This window comes from Lithobates pipiens, unplaced genomic scaffold (genome assembly GCF_037356315.1).
Source record: "Lithobates pipiens isolate NorthernLeopardFrog02 unplaced genomic scaffold, aLitPip1_a1.2 Scaffold_22, whole genome shotgun sequence".
In the NCBI taxonomy this organism is placed as follows: Eukaryota; Metazoa; Chordata; class Amphibia; order Anura; family Ranidae; genus Lithobates; species Lithobates pipiens.
This window is the reverse complement of record NW_027507784.1, coordinates 3,965,811-3,980,838: the sequence shown is the minus strand read 5'-3', so window position 1 is coordinate 3,980,838 and position 15,028 is coordinate 3,965,811. Positions and strand designations below refer to the sequence as shown.

The 15,028-nt window shown below is 46.9% G+C and overlaps 1 protein-coding gene across 1 annotated transcript; it reads left to right on the top strand.

Moving 5' to 3' along the window:
* Window positions 1-545: 545 nt before the first annotated feature.
* Window positions 546-1,451, top strand: LOC143925243 (taste receptor type 2 member 40-like). Its single transcript, XM_077449836.1, has one exon. The coding sequence runs from the start codon at window positions 546-548 to the stop codon at window positions 1,449-1,451; it is 906 nt and encodes a 301-aa protein (XP_077305962.1).
* The last annotated feature ends 13,577 nt before the right edge of the window (window positions 1,452-15,028 follow it).

The window sequence follows — 15,028 nt, the reverse complement described above, 5'->3', positions numbered from 1 at the left end:
ACACCCTATAGTGCCCATCATGTACAGCCTATCAGTGCCCATGAGGTGCCATGACACTGCAACCTCTCCCATATACTCTAGTTGTGGTGCAGGAATGAGCCCTGCTACAAAGCATTGCATCAAAAATTGTAATTAAACGCCCCTGTTAAACAGGGGCTGAAAAATTGGGCCTTAGTCACTGGTGCTGGTGCCACGACACTGCAACCTCTCCCATATACTCTAGATGTGGTGCAGGAATGAGCCCTGCTGCAAAGCATTGCATCAAAAATTGTAATTAAACGCCCCTGTTAAACAGGGGCTGAAACAGCCGCCAGTCCTGAAGTGGTTAAATGCATTGGTATAATGGAAAATATTCAAAAATTGCTTATGCAGTTTGTGTTTTGGATATCGGTACTGAAATGAAATCCATCACATTTATGCAAAGTCAATCATGAGACGGATCTCTGAAGACTATTTCCATAATTCCAACTCTAATTATATCATTCTGTCTGCTATCACTGGACGTGTCCCGTCATCTCTGTCCGGAGATCACACCAAACCTCAGCATGATGTCTCTGGAATTATCTACTTTGATTTGTTCAGTCTTGGGACTCGGCTTGGCAATCCCTTCTTACACTTGTATTGTGATGGGTAACCTGGACATCATCAGAAAGAAAGGGAAGTTGAGTCCCACCGATGTGATCTTTCTGGCTAAGGGGATTGTGAATCTTCTCCTCCAGTGTGTGATGAGTATAGAGGGAATGATCTATGCCTTGTCTCTGAAAATCTTTCATATTAGAGAATTATTTGTATTTATGAGCACATTCATTTACTTCCTAACCTATTACAACTTCTGGTTGACCTTCTGGCTCTCGGCTCATTACTGTACCACCATCACCAATCTCAGCTATGGGTTCTTCATCTGGGTAAAGAGAATTGTGTCCAATTTCCTGAGTCACCTTCTATTCCTGACAGCACTTGGGGTGTTCATTGTGAGTGTCCCGGGCTTTTGGGCTGTCAATGAAGAAAATCTTATCCAGTCTTCTGTGAACAGTACAAATGTCTCTGTTATCAGTTTATATAAAGTTTTTTCCTATCATGTGCCTGCAAACACCCTAGGTGCCATTCTTCCATTCTGCCTTAGTCTTCTGTGCCTGGTCCTCACTTCCTCCTTTCTGCTCAGACACGTCTGGAGGGTGAAGAATAACGACTCTGGATCAACACGTCCAAATCTTCAGGCTCATGTCACTGCACTGAGGACAATCTTCTTCTTACTTCTCATCTTCACATTCTTCTGCGTGTCTCAAGTGATTTCTTTTCTTCAAAGTTACTCACTGTCAGTAGGTTTTTGGAATTTACAATTATTATCTTCATCGGTGGAGGCCGCTGTCATCTTCCAGGCCAGCAACAAGCTGAGAAGGATCATTCTGAGAAGATTCTGGACCAGAAGCTGGAGGAACACAGAGACTTAACATGTGGAGAACGCTTAGCTTGAGACTCTAAATATATACTATAGACATTTAGTGTGATAGAGATCAATGTAAAATGTTTCCTAAGTCATAGCATTTTGTTTTGTATGGAGTGTGGAAGGGTTATATCTCCTCTCATATTTTAATAGCTGTCTGTGTTCCTTACTTGGGTCTTTCACCTTCTCGGTTTGTCCTGGTTAGAGATGGGCTGCACACTCCCAATTCAATGACCCCCCAACCGCAAACTCCATTGAACTCTATGGGAAGCAAAACATGAGAAATCAAAAGTCCCCATTTGAGGCTTATATGCAAGTAATTGGCATTATAAAGGGGTATGGGGGGGTCTGGGTACTGCCCTGGGGGACATGTATCAATGCAATTAAAAGAAAAGAAAAAAAAATTGTTTTTAAAGGAGCAGTGATTTTAATGATGCTTAAAGTGAAACAATAAAAATTAAAAATTCCTTTAAATATCCTGCCTGGGGTGTTTCCTTAGTGCGTCTGCAATGTGGCACGTCTGTACCATGTATAGAACCTTCTGCAGCAAAACTGGCATGTATGATGAAACAAATGAGTCAAGTCACATTTAAATTGACTGCCAGTTGCAATTGCGGGTCTTCAACATAAAAAAAAGTCATAACCCCCAGTCCATACTAGGTCTTGTGGGTCTGGTATGGATTTTAAGGGTAACCCCACCTCAAAAATGTATAAAGAAATTGGCGTGATCCCCCCAAAATCCATACCATACCCTTATCCAAGCACGCAGCCTGGCAGGTCAGGAAATGGGGGAGTGAGCCAGTGCTCCTCCCTCCCTGGTCCATACCAGGCCACATGCCCTCAATGTGGGGGAGTGGGTGCTTTGGGGCGCGCCCACCCCAGAGCACCTTGTCCTCATTTTGATGGGGACAAGGGCCCTTTCCCCACAACCCTGGGCTGTGGTAGTGGGGGTCTGCGGGCAGGGGGCTTATCGGAATCTGGAAGCCTCCTTTAACAAGATGACCCCCAGTGAATGAGTATGGGATACATTGTATCCCTACCCATTCACCAAAAAAAAAAAGACTCAATAAATAAATAAAAATGCAATACTCATGTTTGACAAGTTCTTTATTAAAAAATTGTAAATAAATAAATAAAAATAAATAAATAAAAAAACAATATCCCCTGACGCAGATCCTAAATTTCCATTCCATATTTCCAGAATAAGTAAAGGGTGGGGCTACCTGGTGATGTCAGATGATGGCCATTTCCCCTTGTGACATCACCAACCGGTGCATCATCAGCGCACCAAACGATGAGTCGTCGAGTGTAAAAAAATTATTTGTATTTCTCAATCCGCATTCAGTGAAACCAAGTCCCATGTGATTGGAGATTCCAAACTCTAGAATTCCTCAGTGATCTACCACCAACACCTCCATTCGTGAGAAAATCCGGGGGACAGGTCACCCCTTGTTGAAAAACATTCTTACCAGACTCAACTGGAAAAAAAGACTTCAATCGATAAACAGAGGTGTCACTCTATAACCAGACGCCCCTCTCTCATGCTGCAACTCAGAAGTGGGCTCTTTGTACTGATACTCTCACACGGAAGCAAAGAAAGGTATCCATAGCATAATACTGTTTAAAAATGTTTCAATACAACCCCCCCCCCCCCCCACCCTCCAGAAATATACTTACAATGTAAGCAATAAAAACAATGTGTTAATCTAACATCTATCAGTGTCCGGGCGGGATCAGAAACCAGGCGACATCTCCTACCTCGCTCTGCTATGCTCATTAACAAGCGTCCGTCCCGATCAGTGTGATGATGTCAATGATTGGCAGTCACTTGGCCCAACCCCCTCAGGGGGGGTGAAGGGGTTTCTAATGTGAAGGTAATTTCATCAAGGTGGATGTGTGCTTTGTTGTCCCAGGCTCAGGTTTCCTATCGATAAGCAGTGATGAGCCAAACTACCCCATGTTGTGTTTCGGCCGGGGTTCTGCAAACTTAAGACTCATTGAAATCAATGGGGGATGAAATTGTCAAATTCTTTTTAAAAAAATTAACATTTTCTGGGTTAATATGTAAGGAGCTGTCACATAAAAGGCAGGGGGGGGGGGGGGGTGGACATTTCCCTGGAGAATGTGTACCAATGTAAGATTTTTAAATCCATACAGCCTGGAGGCAGTGATTTTTTAAGATTCAATAATTTTTTATAAGTGCAATTTATGCACAACACAAAGAGAAGACAAACCACAGTACACTTGCACATTGAGATGTACCCGATACAAAGGATGTACCGTATATACTCGAGTTTAGGCCAACCCGAATATAAGCCGAGGCACCTAATTTTACCACAGAAAACTGGGAAAGAGTATTGGCTCCAGTATTAGTCTAGGGTGGGAAATACTACCAGTGTCCATCATGTACAGCCTACCAGTGCCCATCATGTACATCCTACCAGTGCCCATGAGGTACACCCTACAGTGCCCATCATGTACAGCCTACCAGTGCCCATGAGGTACACCCTACCAGTGCCCATCATGTACAGCCTACCAGTGCCCATGAGATACACACTACCAGTGCCCATCATGTACAGCCTACCAGTGCCCATGAGGTACACCCTACAGTGCCCATCACGTACAGCCTAACAGTGCCCATGAGGTACACCCTATAGTGCCCATCATGTACAGCCTATCAGTGCCCATGAGGTGCCATGACACTGCAACCTCTCCCATATACTCTAGTTGTGGTGCAGGAATGAGCCCTGCTACAAAGCATTGCATCAAAAATTGTAATTAAACGTCCCTGTTAAACAGGGGCTGAAAAATTGGGCCTTAGTCACTGGTGCTGGTGCCACGACACTGCAACCTCTCCCATATACTCTAGATGTGGTGCAGGAATGAGCCCTGCTGCAAAGCATTGCATCAAAAATTGTAATTAAACGCCCCTGTTAAACAGCGGCTGAAAAATTGGGCTGGTGGCATCACCCAGAACCAAAAATGGTCTTCCAACATATCAGTGGAGGAGGAAGAGGATAGACAATAAACATAGCAGAACAGTCACTCAGCATCAGCATAGGCAGTCTTGAAGGGATGTGATATTAAAAAAAAAAAAATTCGGTTACATCAGCTTCAGGTGCTTGGTAGCTGTGGGTGATCCAAGACTGATTCATCTTGATGAAGGTAAGTCGATCAACTGAGTCGGTGGACAGGCGCACCCTGTGATCAGTAGGGATGAGCTTCGTGTTCGACTCGAACATTGGCTGTTCGGCCGTTCGGCGAATTCCGAACGTTTTGGCCGTTCGTGTCAAAATTCGAGTGACGCGCGCGCGGACCACAATGCACTGCGGTGGCGCAGTGCATTGCTGCCCCATGATTGGCCAAGCATGCACTGTGACCCCGCATGCTTGGCCAATCGCAGCGCCGGCAGTGAGGAGAGCCATGATTGGCACAGGCATCCTGCCTGTGGCCAATCATAGCTCAGGCTGTGTAGTGCACGCCCCACACTATATAAGGCCACCTTTGAGGCGGCCTCCTGTAGTGTGTTACTTAGCATCTGAAGCAGTGGGTGTTCTGTGTACCTTCAACACAGTACACACCAATCGTTTTTGGCTGATTTCCTATCTTGCTGCTGTGTAGTGGTTGTTGTCTGTGCCCTGACTGCAGTATACACCACTATATTCACCTCACCTATATAGCTAGTGATCTAGCTTTAACCACTTAACAACTGCCCATTGCCGATTAACGGCTTCAGGGCGGTTGTTTAACTCTGAGAGGCCGTTAATTAACGGCCTACCAGAATTCTGCTCTCGCGTGCCCCGAGGTGCGCGCACTCGAGAGCATCCGTGACCGCCGCATCACGGATCACGGTAAACGGCCGCTCATAGCGGCCGTTTACCACGTGATTGCTCCGTCAAATGACGGAGTGATCACTTGGAAACAAACCGGCGTCATGTTATGACGCCTGTTCCTCCCTCCCCTCTCTGTACCGATCGGTACAGCGGAGGGGAAAGAGATCGGTGTCAGCAGCGATGTGGGCTGCATCTGCAGTGCCCACATCGCTGCTCACCGAATTTAACCCTTCAATTCCCTGCCAATACTCTGCAATACCAGTGCATACTCTGCAGTACCCTGCCATTACTCTGCAGTACCCCGCCATTACTCTGCAGTACCCCGCCATTACTCTGCAGTGCAGTACCCTGCCATTACTCTGCAGTACCCTGCCATTACTCTGCAGTACCCCCCATTACTCTGCAGTAACCCCCATTACTCTGCAGTACCCCCCAATACTCTGCAGTACCCGCCATTACTCTGCAGTACCCGCCATTACTCTGCAGTACCCCCAATACTCTGCAGTACCCTGCCATTACTCTGTAGTACCCCCCAATACTCTGCAGTACCCTGCTATTACTCTGTAGTACCCCGCCAATACTCTGTAATACCCTGCCATAAATTGCCATACCCAGCCATACTCAGAGATACCCAGCCATACTCGGTGATACCCTGAAATACCCAGCCATAGACGCCCCCCACCCCTCACCGCCCTCCGGTGCTTCTACCAACTCGCCAGTACGATCAAAGCCATAATCTTTTTTTTTTTTTTTATTTCAGGCTTCCCAGCCTAGAGGTGAGATGTGGGGTCATATTGACCCCCCAGATTTCACTGTAAAGAGGACCTGTCACCCCATATTCCTATTACAAGGGATGTTTACATTTCTTGTAATAGGAATAAAAGTGATCAAAAATATATTTTTGGGGAAAAAAATGTCAAACTAAAATAAATAAAGTAAAATGAACAATAAAAAAATAAAATAAAAATTAAAGCGCCCATGTCCCCATGTGCTCGCATGTGCCACACATGTGAGGTATCGCCGAGAATGTTAGAGCGAGAGCAATAATTCTAGTCCTAGATCTCCTCTGCAATTCAAAACATGTAACCAGTAAAAAGAGCTTGCAGTCAGTAGTGTTAGGAGATAGTGCGTGCTGTCTGCGTGCTCTGTACTCAGTACATACCGCTATAATATAGGGCAGGCCCCTACTTTCAAACATCCAACTTACAAACATCTCCTACTTGCAAACGCAAGGAGACAGCAGCAAGTGAGATGAAAAAAGATGGACGACAAAACAAATTATACAGGGGTGATAACCCTTCCCTATGTTTTCCAAAAAGCTTAAAAATAGTTTTTTTGACTGGGGCTACACTTTAAAAATGTACCAGTTGAAAATTTACAAACAGATTCAACTTAACACAACAAACCTACACAGTCCCTGTCTTGTTTGCACCGCCTGTATACTGCTGTTCTGAGTATATAGGGCCTGGGGGCCACACGCATTTCCTTTTTTTAATATGGGTACGGGGTTCCCCTTAATATGCGTACAAGACCCAAACAGGCTGGTAATGGGAAGGGAGGGCTACCCATGCCATTTTTCTTAATGATTTTCAACCATATTGCAGGAACCAGATATAACATTAAAACCGCAAGCAGTTTTAAATGATGTTATTTCCATTTAATCTAATTTTGTGCAGGGACTGTTCTAAACACGGGAAACACGTGGCACTTCACAGGCATACTACAGACACCCCCCAGGCACCATATTTAAAGGAATATTTCACTTTTTTTTTTTCACTTTAATCGTCATTAAAATCAGTGCTCCCGCCAAAACGGCAGTTTTTAAAACTTTTTTTTGCAGTGACCCATGTCCCCTGAGGCAGGAGGCAGGTCCCCAAACCCTTTTTAGGACAGTATCTTGCATATTAGCCGTTAAAATTAGCACTTTCCATTTCGAACGTTCGAGTCCCATAGACTTCAATGGGGTTCTAACGTTCGTACCGAACGCGGGGGTCGTTCGCAAGTTCTGGTGCGAACCGAACCGGGGGGTGTTCGGCTCATCTCTAGTGATCAGTAACAAAACCACCAGCAGCACTGAAGGTGCGTTCCGAAAGAACGCTGGATGCAGGACAGGCCAGTATCTCAATTGCATACTGTGCAAGCTCTGGCCAGTGATCCATCCTCAGGACCCAGTAAGCCAGAGGATTTTCGGTGGGGAAGGTGTCAGAGTCTGACCTTGCCCTAAGGTATTCCTGCACCATGTAAATCAGACGCTGGTGATGGTTGCTGGAACCGATCATACCTTGGGGCTGCGGACTAAAAAATTGTCTGAACACATCGGTCAGATGGCCACCTTCTCCACCGCTCCTTCTGACCGATGCCTCAGCAACACATTGTCCAGGACCAGGAGTTTGTAACCTTCCAGTCTCTGGGAACGCGTTGCACAGACCTTTCTGCAAGGCCTCCCGGAGATGTCTCATCCTCTGTTCCCTCTGTGATGGCAAGATAAGGTCAGCAACCTTACCCTTGTACCATGGATCAAGTAGAGTGGCCAGCCAGTAATGGTCCCTCTCCTTGATCCGAAGAATACGAGGATCCTTCCGCAGGCTTTGCAGGATCAGGGAGGCCATGCAGCGTAGGTTAGCTGAGGCATTTGGTCCAGAGTCCTCTGGGTCACTAAGGACAACATGATCCGCAGCTATCTCCTCCCAGCCACGTACAAGTCCACGGGTTTCTTGGGACTGTAAATCATCCCTACAAGACTGCTGCTGCTGCTGATGCTGAGTGCCAGCCTCCACCTCCATGCTGACACAATCATCATCCTCCTCCTCCTCATCCTCTTCCTGTGTGATGGGTGGCACAGCAGGAACACTGTCTGGATAAAGGGGGCCTTGAGAGGCAAGGAAGTCCTCCTCTTCCTGCCTCTGTTCTGCCTCAAGTGCCCTGTCCATTATTCCACGCAGCGTATGCTCCAAGAGGTGGACAAGAGGTACAGTGTCACTGATGCATGCACTGTCACTGCTCACCATCCTTGTGGTCTCCTCAAACGGTGATAGGACAGTGCATGCATCCCTGACCATGCCCCACTGGCGTGGTGAGAAAAAACCGAGCTTCCCTGACCCTGTCCTGGTGCCGTAGTCGCACAGGTACTCATTGATGGCCCACTGCTGCGTGTGCAGCTGCTGCAGCATGGCCAATGTTGAGTTCCACCTGGTGGGCATGTCACATATAAGGCGGTTCTTGGGCAGGTTCAACTCCTTTTGGAGCTCAGCCAGCCGAGCACAGGCATTAAATGATCGGTGGAAATGCACACAGACTTTTCTGACCTGCTTCAGGACATCCTGTAAGCCCGGGTACCTGCCCAATAACTGCTTCACTACCAGGTTAAGGACATGAGCCACAAAGGGCACATGGGTCAGTTGTCCCTGTCAGAGGGCGGAGAGGAGGTTGGTGCCATTGTCGCAAACCACCACTCCTGGCTTAAGCTGGCGTGGCGTCAACCACCTCTCGGCCTGCTCCTGCAGAGCAGACAAAACATCCACCCCAGTGTGGCTCCTGTCCCCCAAACAAACCAGCGCAAGCACGGCATGGCATCATTTTGCCTGCGTACTTGCGTAGCCCCTGGAACGCCTACGGAGCACCGCTGGTTCTGAGGACAGAGCACTGGAAGAGGCCATGGAGGAAGAAGAGGATGAGGGGGTGGAGGAGAGAGGGGTGTCACAACCAATAGTAGCATTTTGGAGGCGTGGTGGCGGAACAACCTCCAGCACTACTGCACCTTGTCCTGCATCCTTCCCAGCTACCAGAAGAGTGACCCAATGGGCCGTGAAAGACAGGTAATGTCCCTATCCATGCCTGCTGGACCATGAGTCAGCGGTAATATGCACCTTACTGCTGACCGCCCTGTCCAGCGAGGCAAGGACATTGCCTTCCACATGCCGGTAGAGAGCTGGAATCGCCTTCCATGAGAAAAAGTGGCGTTTGGGGACCTGCCACTGAGGAACCGCACATTGTAAAAAATTCACTGAAGGGGGCCGAGTCTACCAACTGAAAAGGCAGCAGTTGAAGCGCTAGCAATTTAGCCAAGCTAGCATTCAACCGCTGGGCATGTGGATGGCTGGGAGTGAACTTCTTTCGGTGGTCCAGCAGCTGGGGCAAGGACATTTACCTGCTGTAATCGGAGGTGGGTGTACTGCTAGCAGAGTGCCCGGAAAGCACTTGGCTGTGACACACCTAATTCTACACCTTCATTCCTCAGAGCAGGTTTCAGAGAGGACTGAAGGTCTAGTGGGGTTGGAGATACCAGCTGATGAGGAGCAAGGAGAGGTCGGCTTTGTTCTTTGGTGTGGGTCTTTGAGGTACACTTGCCAACGAGCTGCATGACAAGTCAACATATGTCTGGTCAAGCATGTGGTGCCCAAGCGGCTGATGTTTTGGCCATGCGAGATACGCTTGAGACATATGTTGCAAATAGCAGCGGTGCAATCCGATGCACTCGTCTCAAAAAAGGCCCACACCAAAGAACTTTTAGAATAATGCGCAGAGGCAGCGCCCTGCACAGGTGGAGCTCTGTGGTGTGATTCAGTCAGTGTGCTGCCCCTAAGCTGGCCCCCGGAGGGCATCCTGCCTCGTTGGACATGTGCCTCCTCCTCCTCTCTCTTACCAGGCACCCACGTGGAGTCAGTGCCCTCATCATCCCCTCCCTCTTCATCGCTGGAGCAAACCTGGCAGTATGCTGCAGCTTGTGGAACATGACTGCCAGATTGCTGTCCTTCTTGAGCATCCCCTCTTTCTGTACTCACGCTACTGCCTTCCTCTAGCTGAGTATCATCATCAGAGCCTACAAAACACTGGGCATCCTCCTGGAGCATGTACCCAACACTGTGCTCAAAGAGTTCAGGAGACTCCTCAGGAGGATGTGGTGGGTCTAGGGAAGGAGTCACTGATGATGACATTGAGAGGATGGAGACAATGCGTTGGCAGCTGCTTTGCTAGCACCCTGAGCCTGGGTGAGAGAGGATGAGGAGGATGAAAAGGGCTTGGTCATCCACTCTACCAAGTCTTCGGCATGTTGCGGCTCAACATGTCCAGCTGCCGAAAAGAAGGACAAGCGTGTCCTATGGCCACGTGCTGATGATGACGATGCACCGCGTCCACGACCAGCACTGTTGTCTCTAGACACAGAGCCTGCTTGCCATCTTTTATCGGCCCGCGCCTGCCTGCCTCTCCTTGCTGGCCTTCCAGACATGGTAATGGCCTGAAGGGAGATGGGAAAACCAGCAATTGGGTAGTGTATATTGTGCTGGAGGCACACACAACACCCACTCCTGCAGATGGCAGATGACTCAATTAGAGAAGAGCTACAGCTCCTACAGCTGACTGCAAGCCCTATTAAAAAGAGCAAGATAGCTAGCTATATAGGTGGATATAACGGTGTATTCTGTGGGCAGGGCACGCAGACAGCACGCACAATCTCCTACAGCTGACTGCAAGCTCTATTTAAAAAGAGCACTATAGCTCACTATATAGGTGGATATAACGGTGTATTCTGCAGTCAGGGCACGCAGACAGCACGCACAATCTCCTACAGCTGACTGCAAGCTCTATTTAAAAAGAGCAAGATAGCTAGCTATATAGGTGGACATAATAGTGTATACTGCACTACAGAAGAGCAAGAACGCAAAATCGGCCGATAACGAACGATGTATACTGTGTTGAAGGTACACAGAAAGCCCACTAACTCCTACAGACGCCAACACACTACACAAGGCCGCCGCGCTGGCGGCCATATATAGTGTGGGGCGTGTACTACACAGCCTGAGCTATGATTGGCCACAGGCATCCTGCCTGTGGCCAATCATGGCTCTCCTCACTGCCGGTGCTGTGATTGGCCAAGTATGCAGGGTCACAGTGCATGCAGAATCATGAGCCAGCAATGCACTGCAATGGCGCAGTGCATTGTGGGCCGTGAGCGCTACGCGAATTTAGCGCTAACGGCCCATAACGTTCGGTATTCGCCGAACACAAAGCTCATCCCTAGTCTTGACCTGTTCTGGGAGCGATATGAGGCTTGGTCCAGGTCAAGACCCGAATGGGAAGGTCTGGTCCCAGTTGCAGTTTCACAAAGGTCAACAGTGAAAAAGATCACAATTAATCTTACTAATGAGAGCATCCTTGCTCGGGATCTAGAGGTCTGGTTGAAGAATTATGGGGAGGTTTTGACTAAGCCCAATAAAATCCTTGATGAATGTAACATCTGGACTGGGGGTTGGTCAGTAACAGTCAGGTTGGCCAGGGATGGGAATTATACAAAGAAAGGGGATGAGAAACAAGAGGGACTGGAGGGAAACCAACCCCCGGGACTTTTATGACGGCACTAAATATACTTAAACCATATATAAAATCATTGAAATTTTTATTTGATGTACAAAAGACATTTTACGAACAAAATAGACAATTACATCCATTAAACATACAAAGTGACAAAGTGCATATAAAGAAAGTTGGTATGTGGGCTTATGTAGCTCCATCCATTACCACATTCTTATGTGATTTAAACTGCATTGTTTCTTTCCTACATGTTTCGCTCTTCAGAGCTTCCTCAGGACAATTGCAGCAAACAAAAAAACTGAAATTATATAAGAAAATTTATTTTAATACACATATACAGCATTTTTGTACATACAGTAAGCCCGGAACACAGGCATAGGAAATGTCCACCTGCATGGTTTGACATATCATGATTACATTAGTCTAGTGATGGATTCACTCCAGTCTAACAAAAACGGCCCTAACTGCAGTGAAACCATCACCAGAGAAATATTTTTTATTTAAACATAAGGACATAATTTACATATCAATAGTAAATCCACAAATTGATTGTCAAAGAAGGGGGCAACTAAACCATTTCCAAGAATGGCGTCCCCAAATTTATTAGCATATTTAATGCATAAATAGTGTAATTCTCCTACTAAGGAGAATGCAGATTGGGTTGTAGAACAACAAAAAAAAAAAAAAACAGCAACTGGACTATGAGATATATATACTTTTCAACAAGAAAATGAAAATAGAAATAAAAAGATATATATAGAACTAAAGTCTTACCCCATATAATCAGGCAAGTTGCTTGTATTATTTGTCGTTATTATCATATGTTGGGTATATCAATTAACATTGAAATGAGGACAGATAATCTCTTCCTCCTTTACTTATCAAGCCAGCGGACCGCGGCAAGAGCCCCCATTTAGGGATCCCCCATTTCTGTCCCCAAAAAGCGTATGCTGGAAAAAAAATCGCGAATATATTGGAACAAACAGTATTTTCTTAAGTACATAGAAGACGAGATGTCCCCTTGGGGCCTAAGAATACAGATTTTTCCTACCATTTATAAAATTGAGTCTTCTTTCAAAATCCAATGGGAAGCTAATCTTCAGCAGTGTTCTACTGCGATGATGCAGATATTATGTTCCCATTACACCAACGAGCTGAACACTACTGACAATGAAATTCAAAAACTATATGAAGAAAATACCCAAGTGATTTCTCATGAATCCTTTGTGGATCGTGAATTGAATTTGAAATCCAACTTGGAACACTATGTTGCCACACTAATTGTAAACAAGGAGAAAAAATACATGCAAGATAAACTAGCCTATGATAACAACCAGGCCTATAATTGGTTGTCTAATCGTACTAGCAAAACTAGATTCATGCCTAAACAAGGGAAAAATCGGATTGATACTGTAGAGCCAATGGATTCAGATATGTCTTCTAACTCCTCCATTTCTTCCTCCTCTCTTTCTTCCTCACAGGCCACAGCAAACACAGCGTCGGGTAAGAAAACACGTCACTCCAAACTAACTAATGAAAAGGAAGGTATTTCTCATATGAAATCGATTTCCCACACACCCAACACGTCTATTCACACTAGAGCCGCAGCAGCCAAAGTGGCTTCTGCGACTAAATCTAACACTTCACCTTTCTCACATTCCAACCCCACAACCCATTCACAGGTGCCCATGGTCTCGCCCCTAAATGAGGGGGGGGGCGGTCTATGGGCACCACTGAATCGGGTTTTCGCACAGCCCCCATTTTCAACCAACCTGTTCCCAAATTACCAGACCAAACCACGACTCATTCGAGACACAACAAAATCCCTTTGAAATAATCAATCTTTCTTCATTTTCACTCACTGAGGCCCAAATCTCTTTATTAAGATTGGGCCTCTCCTTTTGTCCCACACAACCTATTGACACCTTTGAGGTGGTTAAGGACACATACCGTATATACTCGAGTATAGGCCGACCCGAGTATAAGCCGAGGCCCCCAATTTACCCCCAAAAAACTGGAAAACTTATTGACTCGTGTATAAGCCGAGGGTGAGACATGGCTGTCCATCCCTGTGTGTCCGTCCATCCCTGTGTGTGTGTCCGTCCATCCATCCCTGTGTGTGTGTCCATCCATCCATCCATCCCTGTGTGTGTGTATCCATCCATCCATCCATCCCTGTGTGTGTGTGTGTGTGTGTGTGTGTGTGTGTGTGTGTGTGTGTATCCATCCATCCATCCATCCATCCATCCCTGTGTGTGTGTGTGTGTGTGTGTGTGTATCCATCCATCCATCCATCCATCCCTGTGTGTGTGTGTGTGTGTGTGTGTGTGTGTGTGTGTATCCATCCATCCATCCATCCATCCCTGTGTGTGTGTGTGTGTGTGTGTGTGTGTGTGTGTGTGTGTGTGTGTGTGTGTCCGTGCAGCCTTGTGTGTGTGTCCAGCCTACCTGTGTCCCAAGCCTCCGTCCCGAGCCGCCGTCGTCCCGAGCCTCCTCCGTCCCGTGCCTTGCCTCCCCCGTGCCGTGCCTCCTCCGTCCCGTGTCTCCTCCGTCCCGTGCCGTGCCGTGCCTCCTCCGTCCCGTGCCGATGGATCGCCGCTCTTCTCGGCGGCCATTCTACAATTCAAAATTCCGCCTCCGCCTGTGATAGGCGGAACACTCAATTTCCCAGCAGCCTGTGTTCCGCCTATCACAGACATCCTCTCATACTCGTCCGTAGTATGAGAATGAGCGGATGTCCGTGATAGGCGGAACACTGACTGCTGGGAAATTCAGTGTTCCGCCTATCACAGGCGGAGGCGGAGAAGGAGGCGCGGCTTTTGAAAATTAATGTCCGCCGTCTGTCTGCTCGATACGCTGATCGAGCAGTCAGACAGCGGCGACTCGAGTATAAGCCGAGGGGGCACTTTCAGCCTCAAAAAAGAGGCTGAAAATCTCGGCTTATACTCGAGTATATACGGTATCTGTTTTCTCGAAAACTCATGTTCAAAGTTATCTTTGACAAATCATCTAATTCAAAACAAGACCCACAATCTTCCAGTACTTCACTCGATGGCCTTAGTCTCTCGGAAATTAGGGCCATTGAAGATTTAATGGAACTATGGGATGAAGGGGGTATTGATTCCAAAGATCTCGAGGAAGCGTCTATAATGCTCGCTGACCAAGAGGGGGATCGGGCACCTCGGGATGCAACTCCGGAACCATACTCTTCATCTGTAATCAAAGAGTACAAACCTCGATCCAACAAGTTCCCCATTTTGCAAAATAATCCCAATATATGGGCATTTGTACAACAGGTGACCAAAGAAATAATAAAAACAAAATGGAAGGACACACAACCACCCAATCTCACGAAACAACAAAAAGAGGCCTTATCTTTGTTAAAATCTAATACAGATATAATAATTAAACCGGCAGATAAAGGGGGTAACCTTGTAATAAT